Genomic DNA, 24,684 nt, shown 5'->3' with positions numbered 1-24,684 from the left:
GGTACAGGTGAGGCAAGACTCTAGAATGGCACTATCCAATGAAGCTTTCTGTGGTGATGGAAATATTTCACATCTCTGCCCTTCAGTCTAATAGCCACTAGACACGTGTGGCTACCCAACACTTGAAATGTGGCCTGTGCTGCTGAGAACTGAACCTTTAATTTTATTCAATTTAGTACATTTAGATGGCAAGTGGCTACCAGATGGACAGCCCAGCTGTAGAAAATAAGAACTCAGTATGGGGCCCTTTGCTGGGAACGACTAAAAACAAGCAAGAATGAGGTATAAAATGATCCTGAGCTCTACATGAGACATGGAGAGCCACTCTTCTCTTATCAGGTCTTGATGATTAATACCCTCTTATGTCATCAAATGGCATCAATTTTAAGAGAACATAAAATATGTAGCTTCCATGACATATTAACTCTTCAGACTATGAAACCAGTGAGTTCTAGGGGGAAAAAACCTTCTGACTTGCTGGAATACTTAATAAAAGTTTCCAGTCTTTTTTTTTTTAATCACAAATTTTAGCACTCTTCATTTGGTTTGTCTGGAAATCTCCAGAAATATTCTCTCCTCGTGTCTCTTTAATAAGATCCCAGTAAAGCCAAAGCCACTCTTGACCACTGATTCCAGTTCTCTCCTCTGAGTCCCACTCAGCATTATCCCATCTCCCTCAGGATGTCTGAGAAGACATTGGTCTGGTAAGCAGTAAGGCATGGTACTTTCACTTTTCTTGATGTGTGGTCTCTGGGATTTTAGCCAACAAGTCTCACTTTCTCTGTATTCTTACAGAAATGATGAAGTCTAGAAGTCTAGGGATCACAGCATGCACTTCCAGGAAGCCCTGCTTTTACCAAATCAATATATAGGGAAAAGACTATTCGTGTACAACTGTAACAATAGACCAATTATAACAAAATATCTACCTCTTACTTTTGTTTCATGATATCGCTTTAGTAAACCATAGTAAGCAGTTTAGTAGTTTTTAAATAGCTGAAATAGCTACCAGTGGCACAATATAGTTCTAAGAAGCCCCATTAAAAAAAAAAGGTTAGATCATGCGGAATGCTACATTCTGTAGAGGAATAAATTTAATTGTCGAGAACATGGGTCACCAGCAAATGTTGTCTATTTATAACATTATAGAGAAACAAGAAGAAAATAAAGACCAGCTTCTGAGCAATCAAAAGAGATATCACAAAGATAAAGTTCTTATCTTTTCACAGAAACAGCTTTCTATTCTCCTTTACAGCCACTTTACCTCTCGTTTGATTGTTTTTAACAATCCTGTTAGATGGTAAGATCATTTCTAAGACCTTAGCAACTTAGAAGCAGTAAATAAAAGTCAAGAACTTGAGCAAGTAGTCTGATATTACCAGCATAAAGTAAAAGAAGACAGATAAACTACAAAACAAAACAAAGTGACCCCCAAAATCATAGCGGTCAAGGGCTACTTAGTATTGATACCAGTGATGCTCCATCCCAATAGAGAGGCCAACACAGCCACTGTGTTGTATATTCTGCCTTAAAAAGAAAGGAATTCTGCAATGCATATAGAATTTTTTTGCTCTCCACCAAAAAAAAATTTAATGTTTTAAATTATTCACAATTTAAGGGAACATCCAAGGAAATAAAGCTGGGTATTAATAATCCAAAGGATCCAGAGGGTAAGAGCTTTCTCAGAGTATGTGCTTTCTCCTTATGCCATACGAATTTTGATTAATTGGAAAAAAGCTTAACACCTCTAAAGTCTCTAATAAATAAGAGAGGAAATTGCAATGAAGGCAACTTTGAAAATGCAGCAAATGTGAACTCCATAAAAGACCCATGTCTTTTACTGCATCACTCTGGCACACGATACACCCTAAGTAGCTATTTGTTGGGTGGATAGATAGATGAATGGACACACAGACTAAAAATAAAATTACACTTTGCAGACTTATGGCTAGTGCCGTTAAAGTCATAATTCAGTCTTCTGTTTGTGAGAGTCACAAAATAGGGAAAACCATCAGAGTTGATTTTTTTCCCCCATTGCTACCAGAACATTGACAATTATAAGCTTAATAGCAAAATAATATCTGAACGAAGGGGTTTCCTGGGGGCTTCTTTTTTTTATGATTTTTAATATTTTTCAATTTGTGTGTAGTTGACATGCAATGTTACATTAGTTTCAGGTGTGCAACATGGTAATTTGCTGGGTTTATGTATTATGCTCTGCTGACCACAAGCATAGCTACCATTTGCCACCATCCAGCAGTTACAGTGTCATTGATTATATTCCTATGCTGTGCCTCTTTTCCTGTGATTTATTCATTCTACAACTGGACGCCCATGTCTTCCACTTCCCTTCACCCATTTTGCCCATCTCCCCATAGCCCTCCGTAGGGCAAACACCAGTTTGTTCTCTATATTTGCAAGTCCGATTCTACTTTTTGTTTGTGTATTTATTTGGTTTTTTTTCCAGACTCCATATATGAGTAAAATCATACTTGTCTCTCTCCATCGGACTTATTTCATTTTGCATAGTATCTTCTAGGTCTATCCATGTGGTCACAAATGGCATGATCGCCTCCTTTTTTACAGCTTTGTAATATTTCAGAGGGTGTGTGTGAGCACATCCTCCTTATCCATTCCTCTGTCGACGGACTCTTAGATTGCTTCCTTATCTTGGCTATTGTAAATAATGCTACAATAAGCACAGGATGCATATATATTTTCAAATTAGTGTTTTCGTTTTCTTTGGGTAAAGACTCAGTGGTGGAGTATTGGATCATATGGGATTTCTATTTTTAATTTTTTGAGGAACCTCCATATGGTTTTCCATATTGGCTACAGCAATTTACATTCCTACCAACAGGGCATAGGGGTTCCTTTTTCTCCAAACCCTCACCAACACTTGTTATTTCTTGTCTTTTTTTATTTTAGCCATTCTGATAGGTGCAGAGTGATACCTTATTGTGGTTCTGATTTGCATTTCCCTGATGATCAGTGATATTGAACACCATTTCATATTGTCTGTTGGCCCTGTCTTCTTTGGAAAATATTTAATAAGGTCCCCTGCCTATTTTTTTTATTGGATTGTTTGGGGTTTTTTGGTGTTGAGTTATATAAATTCTTTATATATTTTGAAGATTAACTTCCTGGGAACTTCTCTCTCTTTTTTTTTGTCTGGATCTCTTTATTTTTATTTATTTTTAAATTTTATTTATTTATTTTTATTTAAATTCAATTTGCCAACATATAATATAACACCCAGTGCTCATCCCATCAAGTATCCTCCTCAGTGCCCGTCACCCAGCTATCCCATCCCCCCACCCACCTCCCCTTCTGCAACCCTTTGTTTCCCAGAGTTAGGAGTATCTCATGGTTTGTCTCTCTCTAATTTCTCCCACTCAGTTTCCTGGGAACTTCTTAATGGGAGGACCATACAAGAGTCCAAACACCTGTTTGCTATTCAGGAATACTTATGAAATGGTCACTTTTTAACCTGAATATATGCCAAGCTTCTTTATAACCCCAATTATTTGCATCTTCACAAAGATGTGCTAACAGCAAACACATTTCTCTTATTTCTAGTGCACAGCTTGGATTATCTACTTATACTCCTGAGAGTGAGGGAAGGAGGAAGGAAGGGATGGAGGGAAGAAGATTGGAAAGCCAAGAGATTGAGATTGATGCTACCTGGATGGCACAGTTAGCTGAGTCACTAGGAAATTATTACCTAGACCAAGGGTGTTATGGTGAATATGTTACATTTCTCAGCTAGTTAGTATTGATCTTTTGAATGGTATCACTTTGAAAAATGACAACCAAGATTAGTTGTGTGTGTATTATCTTTCTCAAGGACCTTGTTTATACAGATATTGAACAGAGAAATTCTCAAGCACCAAAATTTTTAGCAAGAAGAGCAATTCAATATATAGAACTTAACACCTCTAAGTAATGGCTTTAACAGAAATTGGAGATTTAAGTGGAATGATACTTAGTTTTTACCCTCTGTTCTTCCCATCCTTATACTACATCTTCTTATAGAATTATAAAGGTAATGAAACTTACATACATAAGACCTAAACCCATTTCTATTGTATTTTGCTAAGCATTCCAGGAGCACTCAGTTAAGATAATATATCCCATAAATAGATCCCCCAAACAGTAATGGGTTTTTTTAATGTAATCTCCCCACTTGGACTAATCTACAACTTGTAATTCAGAAAAAAAAAAGTATTCACTTTCAGTTTTCCTTGATGATTAGATTTTCAGCTTTTGTAAGAAGAGCTGTTTAAAATGCTTATCACCTTCTGCTAAATCTGAGCTTTACTTTTTACTCTTTGCTTATTTTTCTATTATTTGTAGGTGAGTCTGAGCAATAATATTTTTATAAAATTTCTGCCGTCGGGGCTCAGAGGGTCTTCCTCACCATCAATTACAACTATCTCCATTATTAGATAAGGATGTTGAGGCCCAGAGAGAAGCCAGTGACTTACCCAGTGGTGGAACATTGTCTCTCCCTTTAAAGATTAGGTGTAGATTCTGGGGTGGAGGGGGGTGTTTTTCCATGTCACTGCCTTCTCCCTTTCCCTCACTCCATAGACCCCCAGCTGGGACTGCCAAAGCTTGTTGGTTTAATTCATATCTAACCAGCTGCTCTGTGATCCCCAAGTTTGAGGAACACTTCAACCCATTTCTTCCATAGGTTCATCCAGGTCCCATACCCTTTCCAATAATTACCTGACATAGATCTGTTTTATCAGCAAGGGCTGGAAAGGCAAGTGGAGGACCAATAACCAGGGGCAGGTACCTCTCCTGTACACTTCTTCCCTCCAGGCTTGGCCAGAAGCTTAGATTTGGCCTTGGCCACTACCCACTGCACTCCCAGCCTAGCCTTCCCAGGCTCAAGGCTGAGGGAGAAAGGCCAGAGCTATGTGAGGCTAAGCTGGAAGCATCGGCCAGGCCAGGGTCAGCCTACCAGGATACCAGGTAGCCAAGATTGGCCAGCAGCAGAGGGTGGTATGCAGCAGGACAGGAAGAGCTGGGGGAAGCAGTGGGAAATGCCAGTGGACAACAGGACCAGGCCCGCATTTCCACATATTCCCGGAGTTCCTTCTTGGGCCAGCCCTGTGCTAGTCTGGAGGTAGAGCTGGTACCCAGTGATGAATCAAACCCAGGCTCTGCCCCCTGAGTCCTGGGAATTATTTATGTACTTGCGATCAGAGTGGAGCGATGCACAAATGCAGTTAAAAGAGCAAAGAAAATAGCCTCCCCTGGAGAAATAGGAAAGGCTTCCCAGAGGGAGGGCATTCGAGATGGGATTTAAATAACTGGTAGGATTTCTGTAGCCAGGGATGGCTCCCTTGATGATGGAGGGAAGCTTGAACAAAGGCCTTTCTAGGGAGGAGAGTGGCAAAGTCTAGCAAGAAGGCTGAGAGTGGCCACAGGGAGGAGTTTTTGAGTCATTCTCAACCCTGGGTCAGGGGTGGGGTGAGGTCTGGGCATCCTGCTTCCAGTTCAACTGTATCTTCTCACCTGTGAGACTGATGTGGAGGAGGGGGCAGGTGGAGGGTGAAGGTAATTGTGGTCAGAAATGGTGATGGCAGAGGAAGGGAGGGAGGTGCGGAGGAAGGGAGAGGAGAGAGTGAGGGAGGAGAGAGGGATCAAATACCGACATAGAGGAGAAGTGAGCGAGAACGGTGAAGTGGGTGGATAACAATGGGAAGAAGAGGAAGAGGAGGGGGAGGAAAGCAGTAGTCAGGGAGGTTAGAGAGGTTAGGGGGGTGGAGGGAGAGAGACAGATAGAGACCCAGACCTCTCCAGGGCTACCATCCTATTTTGGATGGGAAAATCAGCAATGTGCTTATTAAACATTTTTTTATCATAAACCAGAGAAAAAAGATGATACATTATGTCCTGAGACACACATGCTTATATATATAATAGGGAAATTAAGTTGTTCAGAATAACATCCTATGTCTGATACTTTGGATTAGATTCTGTTTCTCTTTCCCCTTCCCCTTTTTAATGCTGGCTTCCACCCCCTAAATTAATACAAGCCTGGAAACACTTTGGGGTGGTGGTGGGGGGTCAATCCTCGGTACAAGGCAAGGAGCTGCCTCCACCCAGTGGCGAGAGGAGGGACGTGCGGCCTACAGCTGGGTCTGCAGGACACCCTCCCTGCCCGGCTTTCTCCTTTGCCATTCCTCTCACTTAAAATATGCCACTTTTAAGCCTTCTATGCTTCTTCTCCCCTCCAAGTGCCCTTGGTGTTAGTTTTATCCCATTTACAGAAATCACAGAACTACAAAGTATAAAAGCCTGGAAGAAACCTTTAAAGATAATCTAGGTCTGCTCTCATCCCTTGTACTGTAGAAACTGGGGCTCACAAAGGTGTGCGACCCACCCAAGCCTATTTTGATGGCACAGCCAAAGATTCTAGGTCTTCAGAGCTTCCTATTACATCATACTGTCATTTTCTTAATATTCAAATGTCAGGGTAAGAGGAGGGGAGAGAACTGATTTTTCTTAGGCCCTAAACGCATGCCATAAGGGATAACTACAGGTAGGCCACAACCCATCAGATGGGCCTTATAAAAATTTACCTGTGGTTTGTCTTTGTTTTTTCTGTAAGCTGTCAACACGGGTGCTGGTTACAGGTGTTGGGGCATACCCAAGACAGGATAAGGTCTAAGCATTTATTTGGCTGTGTCAAAGCCATGTTAAATTTAGCTGTACACACTAACTGCCTAGCATCCATGCCTGGTTGCCGAACAGCACATTCATGAATATGGATAACATTAAATGTGAGATTAGGGTTTTTTTATATATTAAACCTGTTATATATCTATGCAGATACTTTTTGGTTCATCTATCACACAAATTAAACACAATTAGGAGATATGAGCAATACCTATTCAACAGGTAGCAGTGCGGTAAGGTAAACAGCTTCCTGAGGTTGCAGCCTGAAGGTGGGAAATAGGCTGCGTAGAAGTCCAGCCCTGCGCACCCCTCTCCCCTTCGTCTCTAATCTAGGCTGAAGTTCCTGGTGTGTGATGAAGGGACAGAGAAAGGTGACTCTCATGGCTCAGCCTAGGTGATCACACTTGCAGGAACAGTTGCGCACCTTCCCTGGAGTGCACATGACTCTCCTGGGTCTCCTAGCTACCCCAGCATGCTGAGCAGCTGTCCCTGCCCTTGCAGCCTAGAGCCTCTTATGTGCTAGACTCTGAATCTGTCTGGTCACAAGTGGGCTCTTTAGAATTGATGTCTAGCTCCACTTGTATGAACACAGTAACCCAGCCCTGCTCGGATAAGAAAGGAATGCCCTGGACTTCCTGCAAAGGGAGCCTGATAGCTCTCTCCTCACACTACCTTCAGCTTTATTTATTTATGTATCCTCCTCATTCTTTTTTTTTTAAGATCTTATTTATTTATTCATGAGAGACACAGAGAGAGAGAGAGGCAGAGACACAGGCAGAGGGAGAAGCAGGTTCCCTGCAGGGAGCCCAGTATGAGATTTGATCCCGGACCCCAGGATCAGGCCCTGGGCCGAAGGCAGGCACTAAACCGCTGAGCTACCCGGGCTGCCCCTCCTCATTCTTTCCTTCATCCTTGCCACAGCCCCTGTCTTCATGCCCCACCACCACCACCCCACCCCACTACACAATACACACACACGATCATCAAATACATTCCCCTTTAATTGCACACTGCATCCTTCATGTAAAGTGCAGTCTGCTGGACCACACCATGAGACCTTCTGTGGGGGATGCACTTCTCCAGAAGCAGTGGGACCGTAGACCAAATTTACCTTTGGAGAAAATAACAAAATCAGAATGACTCAAGGTTCCTTTGGAATGGTGTTGTTGCTCCAGTCCTTAATCACAAACCTCAGGAAGCTTTTCTATCGATAAATGCTAGAGGTTTCATTTCCCAAGATTCTGTGCAAAGCCAGAGGGAGGCATTTTCCTCAGAAAGTAACCACACAAAAATTGCATCATGCTAATTTAATAGAGTAATGACTTCGCTTGGATTTTGACATTTCTTTAAAAGTCTTATTCGCTTCAAAAAGAATCCCATTCACACAAACACTTAAACTACTTGCTTTGCTTTTCCCCCCTCACAATTCATTACATTATAATTATTGAAATGGTGAGGATCAAGATGTTGCTAAAAAAGAGCCGACGTGAAATATTCCACCATTTGTGAAGAGTGTTGTGACCTCTTGTGCTTTAATTTAAACTCCTCATGTCTCTTTGAAGTAGACGGAATGATATGGGTCAGAGTTACATAATCTGTCATCTTCATAAGCTTTGAATTAAAAAGCAAAATAGAGTTTAATATTGCCACTTGCCTTCAACAATCAAACTGAGATGGTAGTGAGTGTCTTGCTCAAAGTCATGGATTGACGTGACCAGCACAAGATAGTTTTTCTAATTTTTAGATTTGTTTTTTTTAATAAAAAACTGAATCCTACAGAGTCATTATAGGATCTGCCCACTAGAAGCACAGTGGGATCTAAGGCAGTTGCCTTCCAATGCTGGTCTCTGATACAGTGGAAATACCCAGGGAGCTTTTCTGAACAATGCAGAGGCTCAGATCCTAACCCCAGAGGACAGTGCACAGCCAGGTGTAGGGACCACCAACTAGGGCTTCCCAGGAGTGTTCCTTGAGACAAAGCCTGATACTGCCCCCCAAAACTTGCAAAGAGGCATTACACATGATACCTACTTCAGAGACTTATCACACACCTCATCATTTTATAGGATTTTAGAAGCCCTGCGGGAAAAAGACGAGCTTAACCCAGCTTTTCCCAACTTAAATGATATGTGACCATGGAATCCAATTTTTGTAGCACTCAATCAGGATTTTCCCAGGATATGTTCTAGGGAAAAATAATCTATAGATTTTCCAACAAGGGCTCCCCTAAGGGTGAGTTCCCTAGCAATGAGTCTCCAGGAATGGGGAAGAGTGCGCAGTATGTGTGTTTATCAGAGTATGAATTTATTAAGATTGGGAAGCACTGATCCTAAAGAATTAACGTATATTTAGTGTCTACTGTACGCTAGGCACTGGGATGGGTTCTCTACCCACATGGATTTATTACATCCTCACAACAGCCCCATGAGGTCGTTATTCAAAGATGAGGAAAATGAGGCTTTGGAAGACCCCCCTTCACTACAGTAAGAGTGAACTCTGGTTCTTTGCCATCTGCTTGGCTGTGGGAGGAAAGGAAAGTGAGACGCAGAACAGTAGCACTCGTGGCAGTTGCTCCTAAAACCTTCATTTTCCAGAAAGGCATTCATTACAGAAATAATATTCTACCCATTTAATTCATTTTATAGTGCTTTTGTTTCTTGAGAATTTTCAAACTGAGCATCCTCCCATAGGTTTGTGATGGTCACTGTCACAAAAAAGTCACAGTATTGCTCTATTTAGATTGTCAAGATTTTAAAGAAAATTCATAGCACTGTCTTCAGCATCTATATCAATGATCAGTTCTGTGTGTCGGGATAATTACCACTCTTTGCTTAATATTAACCTTAAGCAACCAGGCCACGACCTTGGGTCCTAAGTCAAGGAAAGAAGGAACCGCTCCCTGAATTATCTCCTGTATGGAATGTCTTGATCCGGTTGTTTTATCATTTGTTTGATCACCCTAAAGTAGGAGGGTGTAAATACCATGGAGGTCAGAGCTTAGGGGACTGCAGTGAGATCCTGAGAGTGGGAAAGCAGAGGTGTTCCACAAGCTGAGACAGCTTATCCCAACTGCCAGGGGCCTTCACATTCTCCCATTTCTTCTCTCTGCCTCTTCTTCCAGGGCCTCTCTCCTTCTAGGTCCTTCCTTCTTCAAAGTCTCTCATTTTGTTTCCCCAGTCCTTGTCCTAGAATAGCCCATCAGATTTTCTGCCCTGCCACCAGGCCATCCCACTCCCCACCCCAGGCTCTATTTCGTCCATCATGACGCAGTGCTGGATTTCCATTCATTGTCTTCACTGAGATTTATATTGAGGGCCAATATGAGAAGTGACCATATAAATAAATACCTTCTGGAAAACTACTTCTGAAGGTGTTGTATGTTATAGCATTTAGGGTTCCTCGTGGAGAAGGACCGCATAATACATAACCTTTTAGAGCTCAGTGATGAGGTGATATGGTGGGGAGCTAGACTCCTCCCCTGTGGGAAAAACAGGATGTTTTCCTTTTTGACCTAGAAAAAAGTTTGAACCTCAATTACAGCATTATATAATATTTTCTCCTATTTCTATTTTAGAAGCCGTATTAAACACACATGTGTCACCTGCAGTTCTAAAACTAGCAGGAAATATGATGTCTTATTGATTTTTGAGCGCTGCGTATTTGTATTTCGAAAGCCCGAGTTGCATTATAATTCTTCTGTTCCACAATTCAAATCAGCATGCTCTCAAATTCACATATTAGGGGAAGGACGATTATCATTAAATGGGTACCTCCAGGAGTCTCCCCCCAATTTTTAAGTGGCTTTTTCTTATTACTACAGCAATGCCCATTTATCACATAAATATTTCTGTGGGCGAAAAATTAGATCATTTGTGATCTCACCAATCATCAGCATTTCAGCCTTCAAATGTGACTAAAACTAAAAAACATCTTCCTACATCATTGAGGGAGGTAGGAACACCTGCATAGAACCTATAATTAATGGATCTTAAGATACTTCCAGAATGCTTGGACAATAGGAGCCAGGCAGAGTAGGTCAAATCAATAATATTTATTTTTTCCAAAGATATAAGTAGGTAGTGCAATGATTCAGAACTGCTTTATATCTTTTAATTTTTGAATTAATTTTAAAAATCAAAGATATAGATTGAGAAGTCAAACCCACCACTATCTTTATCCACCCTATTCCTTTACTTGGTTTCCTGTGATAATGATCTTTTTAATTTTTAAACCACCTTATCAGAGTATGATTGACATATAAAAAGCTGTACATGTTTAATATATACAACTTGATGAGTTTAGGGATGAGTCTATACTCATGAAACTATCACCATCATCAAGGCCATGGACATATCCATCACCTCCCAAAGTTTCATCCCCCTCTTATATTATCATCATCATCATCACCATCATCTAAGAACACCTAATGTAACATCTTGCCTCTTAGCAAACTTCAAGTGCACAACACAATATTGTTAGCTGCAGGTATTAGGATGCCGTATAGGGGATCTCACGACTTATCTTTCATAACTGACATTGTATCCTTTGACCATTAAATTTCTTGAGTTGGAAATAAGAATACATATTTCCTACTTAGACAAAATGTGGCATATTATATATGCTCTTCCACACCTGGCTTTTTTTTTTTTCCAGTTAACAACCTGCCCTGGAGATCTTTCATATGAAAACACAGAAAGCCTTGTCATTTTTTTTATAGCTGTGTAATATCCAGTTCTGTGGATGTACTGATTACTTTGTCATCCACAGGCCACCTTTTACTATTATGAATAGTACCACCATGAATGCGCATGTTTACATCCTCTTATACATACATAATTAAAATACATAGGAAATTTCCCAGGATTAAAGTTGCAGAAACACAAGATAAGGGCATTTTTTGTTATTTTGGTAGATATTGTCAAATTGCACTTTGTAAAGATTATGTCTTCCATTTCCAACAGTATGTTTCCCCACAGCATCGTAATTATTTTTATTTTAAAACCTCTGGGTGATTTTTTTAAAAACAAATTCCATTCCAGTGGTGCTGGCTCATCTACTAGAGCTCTTATTCTCTGAGCTCAAACCAGTTGCTTAACATGTTATTTTGAAGTTGGTTTAGTCAACCCTTCATTATTTCTTCACACAGAAAGGGGCCAAGGGCATGTCTGTCCACAATGGCAGATGATTCTGTAGTATTTCAGTTCAGCTTTCAAATATATTGTAATTATTTCTCCATTGAAATTTCTTTCCTATTGATGTCTGCATTCAGAAACATCAACTCAGAGTTTTTAGCAGAAGGTAGCTGCCGGTAGAAGAAGGCGGCCAAGAATTGGAAAGAAGTGGTTATAGGATTCAGAATGTTCCCACTTTATCTCTGGGATCATAGATGATATTTTATCCTTTTTGATATCTATACTATACATTCTTAAAACCTTACAATGTGTTCAGTTTACTTGTATAAAAAAAATAGATTCATAGTTGCAGTTAAAATGAAAGCCCCAACACACATGTAATATTTAATTGCTCTTCAGCCTGAGAAGTGTAAATCCCTAAGGGAAACAATACAGTTTTAAGTGGCACTAATTAATTGGTTAATATAAATTTTAATGAAATCAGTTCTAATATATTTAAAACTACTCCTCACTTAGAGAGTAGAGAACCCATATGTAAATAATAGAGAGTTTATGGGGTTGACCATCTGGGTGGGGAGGGAGGCAGTATACAGAATACAGAGATGTCTGATCCAGCCTTTCTCTCCCCTTGCAGCATCTTCCTCAAAGAGCTGGAGAAGTATGAGCAGCTGCCTGAGGATGTGGGACACTGCTTTGTTACCTGGGTAACTGACCTGATCTCCTTCTTCTCCCACTTGCCATGCTTTCCAGGAGTGCAGGTGGTGTCGGATGGCATCACTGTTCAGTGCCTGACCTGAGGATCGGTGTCACTGATGTTCTAACACAGGACCAGGGACTCTAGGGAGGGACAGAAGTAGATCTGAGAGAAGCAGTCTGTCCCCCAAGCAGCAGAGTCCTCCTTGGGAAAAGTCCTCAGACATTGTGTCCAAGGTCCACATTAAGTTCTCCAAGAACTTTCTAAAATTGAGATATCAAGAGAGTGGAACATCATCACCACCCTTGATCAAGAAACTATTCCAGTTCTATCTATCTTTGCTTTGTTTGCATTTTCACTAGATAAGGATTAGGGAATTAGAGCTTTAGGAATCCACCAAACAACTGGTTACATTTTCTTCCTTAGTAGAAAAGAACAGATTCCATGAGTATCCATCCCAGTTCGACCTACAGAATTAGCATCCAACCATTTTCTTTCCTGGGGCTATTGTCAAGGGCCACATACGGGGCTGAATGTACCAGGTTCTCATTATATGAATGGAAACTTTAGTCTCCGTTAGCATGTCCACACCATGTTATTCGGAGCTCAGGTTTGTGATAAAGTACAGACATCTCCAGGGAAGTCCACCTATGATAATAAATGCAACTAAATGTGAAATTCCTTCCCCAGGGTCAGGAGTTCTATTTAATAATTATCTCATTATAATTTCCACTCAAAATGGGCTGCTTTTCAAAATGTCTTCATGATTCAGCGAGTTTATGCTCTCAACAGCCAATGGAATAGGCAGGGCTACGATTGTGCTGTATATTTTATACATGGAAACAATTCAGATGACCTAGGAAGTTGACTAGTCCACTGGCATGTGACAAATGTCACAGCCAGTCCCACAACTTAAGACCTGAATGATTTTCTTTACATGAAACCTTAACATTTTCTTCCTGGCATACTCTGATTTCTTAAGGAGTCTCAGACTGACATCTTATTTGGGTTAATATATTTTCTACCTCTAAATACACGAGCTCATGCACAGTTCATATTAATGCTGATAAACAATTTATGATCCCTTGCACAGCCAATGCGGAGAAAAAAACAAGTGAAGGGATTTTTTTTATATCTTTTTTCATACAATTTGTGGATCTGCCTAATAATCAACTAGAAGTATGATTTATCAGCATGTCTTAGGGATGATGAATACCTCCCACATAGTATATAAACCCTAAAATTGGTTTCAGAAAACCTTTGATGATTGCATAAAATATGCACATTTCGCCAAAGATTATCCCAAGGTGACTTTCATAAGCCTCATAATATTCGCATGTGAGAGTAGAAGGAGTTGTTTCAGTGTATTGAAAGGCCATGGTTATGACCAAGAAGCCTGACGTCAGCTGACCTGGGCTTTGTTTCTTTCTAACTGTGGGAATTTAAAGTTACTAACCAACTTTAAATTGTCACAGTTTTCACCTCTGTAAAATGAGGATGGTGATGATAGAGCTCACTGCATAGGGTTCTCAGGAGGATCAGATGAGTTAAGATATATGAAAAGCACTTGGAAAACTGCTGGCACAATGAGTCCTGCGATAATTAACACATATCTAGGCTGCTTCCACAGAAGAGGACATCCCACATGTTCTCTGACAGCATTTCACAAATGGGGAAGGTACTCGGTGGCCAAAATACACGCACCTTTTCCCAGTAGTAAGGACACATAGCACTAACCCAGAGGGTCCTAAGAGAAATAAGAAATGGATTTTCACCAAGCTACAAAGTTCTTAGCTTGAAGTAACAATCTGGTTAGGACTCATTGTTCAAGTCCTTCCCCAAAGGGTCACCTTGCTTTCCTTTCCCCCTACCACTGCTTCTGGGAAGTTGGAGATAATGGCATACTCACTTGGCATGCCCTACAAACCACCCCCAATGGGGACATTTGGAGTACAAGCAGACCTACCTCTGAGGTCACACTTCGTTTTCATTCTTTGATTTTTTGCTTTTAGAGCAAATGCTGTCATTTCTCAAGAGGGGAAGCACAAGGGTAGGTAATCCAAAAAAGGGATAATGCCCGAATAAATTCTATCCAACTTCAAAATATGTTGTGTGAATTGGTTTTTCTAATTCTTTCTAGCACAGACTAGTATTAAAATAAGCTCACTTTCAGCAGGCTTTCTCCACCTGCAGGTAGGAGAAAAGACATCCAAGAGTTTGTTAGGGGAACATGGGCCAGAGAAGCCCAGAACATTTGCCACAGATAATCCTGTTGCACACAATATCTGAGAGCTTAACTGCACAGCCCTTGCTGGGCCCTTCACGCACATTCAACAGAAGGGAGCAACTGATGGATGCTTATCTATTATTGCCTTTGTTCTTTTCAGGCAGACAAATTTCAGATGTACGTCACCTACTGTAAAAACAAGCCTGATTCCAACCAGCTGATCCTGGAGCATGCAGGCACCTTCTTTGATGTAAGCTATCGATTTTCCCTTCTTGAGCCACTGATGAGCCTGTGGAAATGTTTCTCTGCTTTGGGAAAATGGGTTTTTAGCCTTAATTCCTCCTTTCTTCTTTGGCCACCCAAACCTCTATCTCCTGGATAAAGCGTGGAGAAAACCAGAAGCAGTGTTTGTCTTTTGTTTTACCCCATCCCAGCTCAAGCGCTGGGGTTTTAGACAAGGCACATTTGCCCTCCATGCCTCAACACCAAACAGAACCAGCCATAAATCTCACGTAGAGAGGGGACCGATGGCAACACAGGTGTTAAGATGCTGCGTTCCCACATCCTAACACAGCTCCCTCAGATGCACGGGTTCCTAAAGTGCGGTCCCCAGAGCAGCCACATCAGCATCACCTGAGAACTTGTTAGAAATGTGTATTTTGGACCCTCCCCCGACCCAGGTCTGTTGAATCAGACTCTCCAGGGCTAAAGCCAACAATCTGAGTCTTAGGAAGCCCTCCAGTGACTGGTGCCCATCAAGTTTGAGAGGCCCTGCTCAAATGCAATTGTTTCAACCTTGACAATACACCTGAATTACCTGGGAAGCTTTGTAAAACACTGATTCCTGGGTACCACCCCTGTGATTCAGGTATGATTGGCTTGGGTGTGGCCCAGACTTTGAGTTTTAAAAGTTTCCAGGTTAGAGTAAGTGTAGCTAGGGCTGAGCACTGGTGTGGTCGTGGAAGCCGCGCGAAGTCGGCCCTGGTATGTATGCCTTGTCGGATCCCTTACTTCAGAATGAGGATCCAATCCTCTGAGTGAATGATGGTATAAGTCTACGTGGTGCTGGTCCCCAGAGGGTGACCTGGTGGCTCTAAAGTGAACAGAATTAAATGGGTTGATGCAGGATACAAGGGAAGAACAAGAAGGAGAGAAGAAATGAGGTGGGGCGGCGGGGACAGGGAAGTTCAGTGAGATAAAGACTGTCACAGTGATGGGCATTACGTCAGTCCTATCAGAAGTGACAGCAACTTGAAATTCAGAACTTTTTAATGTTCATCAATGTGTCTTTCTGCCTACTTGCTTTCATTTCTTCCGTAAATATTTGAGTATTTATCGTAGAGAAGATGGTGTGCTAGGCCCCTGGGGAATACACACATTTACACGTCACTCCCATACACAAGTCTACGAAATGAACCTCGGAGCATCCTTCTAGCCTGGCGCTGCCGTCACAGAAATGGATTGCACAAGTATCTTGCTGCTCAGTGGAGGGATGACCCTCGAATGGGAGGAAGCCAGGCAGGAAAAGACATTCGTGACTTTTAGAAATGAAGTGTTAATATAGAAATGGTCCTGGATGTCCCACATTGGAATTTTTGAGGTTAGATTTGGTTAAAAACAGAAATTTCAGAATCAGAATTTATTGGATATCGTATTGGACGTTCCATACCACTCTTACCTTTGTTAATAGTGTATTTTCCTTAAGATGCTTCTGGCCAATTATTCATCTACAATATCCAGAAGGGCCTTTGTGAAGTTTTGAACGCACTGTGTCCCGTCTTCCACTTAGCAGTTTTCTGAACCTACACACCCTGTGCTCTGAGCAGGCCTCGGACTGTTCTGCATCCTCATCTTTGTTCCCAGTGCTCGGTCTGCCCCCATTGTGTGTGTTCATACGCACGCGCGCACACACACACACACACACACACACACATTCTTCAAAATTCTTTCTATCCTTTAAAGGTCAGACATTTCCTGCATGAATCCTTCCCCCTCTCTATGCACTTATTATACTTTGTATCTACCTTATAGCATTTGTAATAATTTGCCTTTTGGCAGGTCAACAAGTACCCTTCTATTGCATACACCTCCTCCCACCTCTGTCCCCTGAGGTTGTCTGTTGATTTGCCTGGTTCCTTTTGTACTAGCCATCGTGTCTGGTGCTAATCTGTAGTTTCCTTTAGTCCTAAATTCATCATATCCCTGTTTCTAGCCAATTTCGACTGGTAGGTTAGATATACCCCAAATTTTGCGCCCTATCCCCCCCATTTCCAAGGCAGTGACCAATGAGCCTCTGCATTAGTTGGCAAGGCCACTGGAAACCAGAAAAACTGCCCTCGAGGTAGGAGACCCTAGAGCTCAGCATAGAGGTGGGGAGGGAGAACAGTGAACTCCTGATTGTTCCCAGAGCTTCCCAGTACACATATTTGGGACTTTATTCCATTCCATCGGAAAGGGTTCCCTAAGTTCTACACATAGAAAATATCTGCTCTAGGCTCTCCTTCTGTAAGAGAGACAAGCCCTTGATTAGGCCGTCTTCTTGTATCCATTATTGTAGAGAGTACACCAAAAATCGAAGTTCCAGAAAGAGGCACACATTTCACATGGAATTCACATTTCCAGAATTTTCTATCTCAGATGTGAGAGCTGAGAGGCTGTGATGTCTGTTGCTATGAAGGACTAGTGAGCCCGGTTCTGCTGACCTAGCCCCCGGGGGCAGCGCCTTCTCACTGCCCCACATGTGGCCTTCCCACAGCTGGCAGAGAGGGAGGGCCGTCCAAGGTGTGATCCTGCCCATACTGTCTTGCCAAAGCCCCCAAGTAAACTCGCAATGCCCCTTGGCCCAAAGAGGGTCACACTGCCAGCTGTTTTGCCCATCCGTCTTGGATGAGTCCTGCTCTGATTGCACACCTCTGGAGAAGAGGCAAACGAGTGAGAACGTCGCTGGGATCGTTCGCAGGAATGCCGTAATTTTTCAAATTCTCTCTTCTTCACCTCCCTCCGTGGCCAAAGAGCAAGTCTGTCTTGGGTAACTTCAAAACGTTTCTTATATTCCTCCCAGAACTTTAGTCTCACTAACCCTAGCTTAGGGCAAGCCCATGTGACACACCTAGAGATAAGGATATATATATATATAGCTTTAGATACAGATGGTAGGTACATTTAAAGTGAACAATTTAATGGTTTTAGTGTATTCACAGATAGGTACAGCCTTCTCCACGGTCAGTTCTAGAGCGTTTTCATCACCTCAGTGAGCAACCCCACACCCTTTAACTAAAACCGCCGCCTTATCCTCCCACCTGTTCCTTAGCCCAGAGCTACCAATGATCCGTTTTCTCTCTGTAGATTTACCTATTCCAGGCATTTCATCAACATGGAATCATCTGGGTTATTTCGTGACTGACTTTTCTCACGTAGCGTAATGCTTTCAGGGCCCCGCTATGCTAAAGCACATATCGGTCCTGCATTCCTTCTAACGGCCAGATAATACCCCCTCCTGGAGGTACCTCACATGATAGATTTCCGTCCGTCAATTGATGGACATTTGGTTTGTATCCACTTCTTTACTGTCATCAATAACACCGCTACGAACATTCTAAGTGTTTTGGTTTTTTTAACTTTTTTTTTTAAGTCTAAGTGTTTGTATGGTCATATGTTTTCATTTCTCTTGGGTATATACCTAGGAATAGAATTGCAGGATCACATGGCAACTCTGTGTTTGCCCACTTGGGATTTTTCAGTGACCTCCTGACTGGTGTCTCTGCCTCTAATTCCCAAACTCCATCCTTGCTAGTAGGCTTGTGTGACTGTCTTTAAAACAGTGCTTTCACCATGTTTTTCTTCTACTTAAGATCGGCAGTACTTTACCATTGAGAAGCTCACCACCAAATCCTGATTTTTTTCACCTAGCTCAACCCCTCCATCAATGACCTAAATATACTTGGCTTATCTAACTGTATCTTTCTTTTTTTTTTTCTGGACTCTAGGTGTGCATCCTCTGTGCCATTCTGCATGGTCCCCATTATCATCTACATCACAATGATTATTTCCTGTATATTTTTTAAATATGTTTTCCGTATATAGAATGCCATTTGCACTCCCCCGCCTATCTTCTAAACCTCAGCTGAAGACTATCTCTCCTAAACTATCCACACCACTCCTGGGCCCAGTCGTTCCTCTCTGTTCTCCCAGGGAATATGTTCCCTCCCCTTTGTTGCTATTTTAAGTGGTTGAGTAGCCTTAGCCATTTAGGGTGTTAGGTTCTCGAGGCAAAGGGTCACGCTACCCTTCACACACCTACACCTTGGGAAGTGGAAGGTTATTTTGGAGGCAGGATAGAGAATGGATGAAAAAGAGGTTAGAGGCCCCAACAGCAGCTGGAGGCCATGCTTGTAGCTGGGGTGTGAATGGTGTGAAGAAGGACTTGTCACCAGGGATAACACAAGAAAAACAACAAATGATGACTCCCTGGTTGCCAGCTCGTGGGATCTGAAGAACGAGGGCGGTGCCGTGGATCCCAGTGAAGACATTGTAGGGAATACCGAGGTGATTCCAAGCTGGGGAGGGTTTAAGCTGAGGAGAAAGGAGATGGTAAAGGTTATGTGCCCTTGTGCTATTTTAAGGAGATAAAGACTCAGGAGCCATCGGCCTAGATGTCCAAGCCCCACTTCCTGCCTCCCCTTGTTCTCATCATCCTACTAACCCCTGTGGTTGCCTCTGCTCTGGGTTTATTCCCTCTTACTTCCCTTCACCACCTCTCCTTTACCCTTCTGTCTATTATTATCTCCTCACTTCCTTTTCCCACTTTTCTCCTTCCCCATTTCTTCATTTCCGTTTCTGTCACACAAATCTAATTTGTCTCCCCCTTTGCCATCTCTCCTTTTCTCTATGCACCAATCTTGGTCTTGTTTCTCTCCCCAGCAGAGAACAGTTCCTCATAATTGTCTACCCTTTTTCCTTTCTCTCTCTTCTTGCCTTGCCTGCTTCCCCCCCAAACACATACAGACATGCATGTGCACGCACGCACCCCTCTGTATGTAATGGTGCCCCTTGTCACCCCTGCAGGAGATTCAGCAGCGGCATGGTCTGGCCAACTCCATCTCTTCCTACCTAATCAAGCCCGTCCAGAGGATCACCAAGTACCAACTGCTTCTGAAGGTAATGCCCCTCCCTGCTGTGTCAGTCTCCCCCTCCCATACCACCCCCTTCCCATACCACCCACCAGGTCCAGGGAGTTCCTGCTTTGCCCAAGGATAGGAAAGCTGACCCCTCAAGACCTCTCCTCTAGCCGTGAACTCACACTGGCTCTGCTGGCTCCTAGACTGCATGACCGTGAAATTCTAGGTGCCAATTTGTTGGGGGACAGAGAAGAAACATGAGCAGGAGCAAGGTGTGACTTTTCACACCTACCTGGCACTGCACATTTGGAGCAGTTGCCACCTCAGGCACTGGCTGACACGTAGGGCCCCACTTGCCCTTCTGGCCCTGGGGCAGATTCCTCTTGGTGGCCCCTGCTTCCGGTAGGATCAGGGTTCAAGGTCTCAGGAGTAGAGCCCGTCTACATAGGCAGGAGAGGCCCAGAGTGGAACCTGCTATTGCCTTAATCTCTGTGTTTGTCAAGACTATGAGGCTTTTGAGAGAAAACCCTCCAAGAGTGCAGATTAAAACACAATGGCACTCTTGTGTCTGGAGGATCCCATATGTTAGGTAAGGGTTCTTTTGGAACCAAGCAAAAGATTTGGATTTTCTCCAAAATATTTTCTTCAAAATTCAAATAATCAAATTACATAAAATACTAAGTAATTTGGGCTGATTCTTTTTAGGGAAGGATACACTTGCCATCTGAAAATATGGTATTTCCCCCCACAGAAAGCCTGGAAAATCAGTATTCTAAGCAGTTATGTAATGCCTATGTATATTAATTCTCAAGGTATAAGAGTAGAGTTTTCCCTAAGTTTGAATATTTTGCTAGCGGCTCCTCAAGTGCAAAGGATGAAGGGATAGTGAGAGGCATGTTCTGGGAGTTTAGTTCCAGAGAAAAGCTGCTGAAACTCAACTCATGTTTAGAGACGCTTGTAGAATCTCACATATTGTGGCTTCGCTAATCCTGAAAAGCAATCTAGTGTCAAATCTAGGTTTCTGGTCACCCTGGAGTCTCCCTGCATAGCGCGTGTGGTTCCATGAGGAGAAGGGTGGGACCACCAGCGACCCGTGCCCTGGACCTCTCCCCACTCTGGGTCAGGGCAGGGACTAGTTCCACCCATCCTCTTGGCCTCCGCCTTCAAAGGTCCTCTTTCCTTGTCTCCAAGAAGAGGCTTTTTGGGCTTCTGCTTCCAAGCGCTCGAGTCCTCCAGGCCTGCAAAGATGGCCTTAGAGAAGTAGCACAGGGCTTTGTGCCCTCGGCCTTGACAGAGGCCTTGTATGAGAAGCAACAATGTGCAGAGCATATTGTCTATTTGCACAGAATTGCTTTTGAAGATGTCATCTTTGTTTTTTGAAGTTCCTTGTATAAAGACTCACAGAAATTCCCAGAAGACCTCAGAGTCGAATGTGGGGGTTCTCTCCAAAATCATTGGTGTACTCTCTACCTTTAAGTTACAAGAGCTTTAGCTCCTTCTTTTGCCTTTGACTATCAGATAATTAGCACTGAATCCCGTTACGACTACTACTGTGTTGTTACTAACCCAGATTTCTGTGTATGATTATTCCCTCCTTCCCTATCCCATCTCATGCTTGACCCTTTCAGTGATTTTTCTTGTACCAGAAGATTTGTTAAAATTCATTTTTGGTTATTAAATTTAAGCATCCCAAAGCCTTTTCAGGAATTAATGGGGTTGTAAATTAAGAAGCAAAACAAAACAGAAACTTGCACATCCACATCTCCAGTGCCTTAAATCAAGTAAGATCCAGAGAAATACAGCTTTTCACTTCTTCCTTTAAATTCCCAGGATGATTTTGTGACACAGATAAGAGAAGGACATGGACGATGGCCAGGCTGCCCTGTGTTTTGCTTTAGGTGATGGAGGGATGGGCTCTGGGCCTTCATTTTGTAATTGGATGTTTTAGGAAGAGATGGCTGTGCAGGTAACTGAGAAGGGAAAAAATGAAGTAATGGGAATTTGATTGTGGAGAAGTTGTAAAATTATTGGGGGGAAAAAAGACTTACTAAGGTAATTTGTGACCCTTACAAATGCTCCGGTAGCAGAGTACCTGCTGAGTAAAAGGAAAACAGTTTGCTGAGCTTTTACTATAAATAAATAATGTGGGATTTATTTTCTCATTAAAGACAGCTTTATTACAAATATATTGGTACTTAATTATTAGTATCCTCTGGGGTTTCCACTTTGGATGTTGCATGAAAATAAAAACTGTATGTCAATTGGTGTTCGATATTCTTCGTGTAAATCTGCTACAGCTGTCCTTTTGGAATCTAAATTAAATGTGGAGCCTTCTCCTTCATATCAGCTATAGCAAGGATCTGAGGAGAACTTGCTGGCTTTGCTGGTTGATTGGTGGACTTGCCACATTGCTTTAGGCGGTTGAGCCAATGGGTATTTTGTTTTTGTTTTGTTTTGTTGTTCTTTTGCACACTGAAGCATATTTCTTCTTTATCTCTTATACTCCTGCCTAGAAATCCTTTTGAGGATGTATGAGAACAAGGTTGGGAGAATTAAAATTAGGAAAGGGATGGGGAGAATCGGAGAACTTCAGGTTGGCATAAGTAAATGCAACTTTCTGAACAATGATGCCGTTATAGTGGCTGGAGCCAAGGACAGAACTGAGTACTGATCAATTCCACCTCCCAGACATGCTCGAGACAGTTCACCGCTCCTTTGGACACTCAAAGCTCCCTTCTCCATATGGGAATGTATACAAGATGACACAAAGGATTGGATTTTCATGTCAGATGCTCACTAATCAGATATCTTACCAAGTATAAAATTTTACTAATAATTTTAAGGATAAAAATAATCCCAAGCCAGAGATAAAACAGAGAGAAGTCCAGGACCACCAATAGCTCCAAGTCCTTTCTTGAAGCATCAGGATGTGCTGTGGCCCAGACTAACATACACACTGTCTAAATGGTGTATGTGGTATCAGATCATTTACCCTGAACAGAGCATTTTGGTTATGAGATATACTAACTTTTTACTTAGATAGTTGCATAGCATCTGTGATATTTTACAGGGAGCCATGCCTAAAACCTAAAGCCATAGATTCAGGTTTGTTTACCACAAGAAGTCTTAGGCTAGATATATCCTACTAGAAGCATTCTATAGATAAGGACTCTTCTGTTAGCTAGTACCATTAGTTTTTTTGCCAGAAGGTCTGACATTAATGTGTTTACAAGATTTGATCTGGTCACCTTCTGTATCTTACCCATCCACCTATCCCCTGTCTCCCTTTACCCCCTAGAAGGAGACAGTATGGGTTGCAGGTCTTTTGCTTAATTGTTTCCTTCCCAGTTTCAAAATGAGCAGAATTTATAATAACCCTCATAAGAAAAATGAAAGCCAACATTCCTCTGGCTTGGGCAAAATCACTCCAAATGGTCCTTATAATTTTTAAGATAGTTGAAAATTCTCTTTTCTCCATCACTAGATACTATATGTCTTTTATGGAGATGACAATGACCTAGTCTTCAATGAGGAAATAAGAGAGGGCATGCTCTGGGAAGTCTCAGTGTGGTGGAGGTCATGGGGGACAGGGTTGGCATGGCGGATGCAGTATTAGATTTGGATTCTAGATTTAAGAGTCCAGAAGGACTAGTCCAGAATCCCATCCACTGGGCCCAGGTTAGGAACTCCTGATTTATATGATATAAAAATATTTTATAACTCTGAAACTCTTATAAACCTATAATGTCTATAACCCCAGGTTGCTCCCAGTATGGCGGAGCAATTAGGCAGCAGAGGTATGCAAATAAACATGGTACCCCCAATAGGCATGCAGGGATATATGAGTGCTGGCATTCTTTGCACACCTTTTATCTTCTCTTTGTGATTCCATAGATTCTGTTTGTGTGCTTTGCCAGAGGTGTTCCCTTCTCCAGAAGGGTAGTCAAGTGACCGAGAACGCCTTAGTTGCTGACTTACAGTGCCAGGCATTTGAGAGTCGGGTTGAAATTAGTTAGTTTACATTAGATTGAGCTGAGGAAGCTCAGTCGTGGAAAAAATTGTGATTGAATTCTTTGGAGATGATCCCCCACCCCACCCCACTTTCCTTATAGCTTAGAGGAACCATTACAGAGAATGAAGTTGGTCTATAATCACCTTGATGCGTTAGGTGGTGGGAGGGTGGGGAAGCTGAGACAAATGGTTCTAATTATATCTGGACTTTTTTCCCAGGAACTTTTAACTTGCTGTGAAGAAGGGAAGGGGGAGCTCAAGGATGGCCTGGAGGTGATGCTCAGTGTCCCAAAGAAAGCCAATGATGCCATGCATGTCAGCATGCTGGAAGGTAGCTGTCTGTCCTCCCAGCCTCCTCGGGGCAGCCTCCTCCTTTCCTAAGACCAGGGAGCTTGTGTCATGGGAGGGAAGTGGCATGAAGTCAGACAAGGGCAAGGCTGGAAGTGAGGAGAAATGGCAAGTGAGGACATAGGTCCTCAGGAGGTGTGAGAGGAGCTCCACGGGGGCCAGCTCGGCCAATACCTGCCTCCAGGAAGGACCAGGTAGGACCGGGCCTAAGTTGTTTCAGGTGCTTAGACAACTCACTGCATGTGAGGTAGTCTAGCCCAGGCCATTATCCTTGCCATAAATGTACTAGAGCCCTGACCCATAGCAGTCTTGTTTGTCTGCATAGCATTGGCATTGTGTTTGTCACCAGAATGAGTAGAAATCCTGCATGCATGTGCACACACCACACACACACACACACACACACATGCCCCCAAGGACGTTATACCCTTCATGTTTTTCTATTGTAATAAAATACACATA

General features: G+C 42.4%; 1 protein-coding gene across 15 annotated transcripts in view; it reads left to right on the top strand.

Moving 5' to 3' along the window:
* The window catches only part of KALRN (kalirin RhoGEF kinase), a 656,901-nt gene that overhangs the window by 409,582 nt on the left and 222,635 nt on the right, over nucleotides 1-24,684 (top strand). For all 15 annotated transcript variants that reach the window (XM_055315792.1, XM_055315793.1, XM_055315794.1 and 12 more), the window contains exons 26-29: nucleotides 12,460-12,529; nucleotides 14,907-14,996; nucleotides 19,811-19,903; nucleotides 24,094-24,205. In XM_055315792.1, coding sequence (XP_055171767.1) covers nucleotides 12,460-12,529; nucleotides 14,907-14,996; nucleotides 19,811-19,903; nucleotides 24,094-24,205 — 365 coding nt within the window. The remainder of the gene's footprint in view (nucleotides 1-12,459; nucleotides 12,530-14,906; nucleotides 14,997-19,810; nucleotides 19,904-24,093; nucleotides 24,206-24,684) is intronic.

Source organism: Nyctereutes procyonoides, unplaced genomic scaffold (genome assembly GCF_905146905.1).
Source record: "Nyctereutes procyonoides isolate TBG_1078 unplaced genomic scaffold, NYPRO_anot_genome, whole genome shotgun sequence".
NCBI classification, from domain to species: Eukaryota; Metazoa; Chordata; class Mammalia; order Carnivora; family Canidae; genus Nyctereutes; species Nyctereutes procyonoides.
This window is presented reverse-complemented; position numbering and strand designations above follow the sequence as displayed.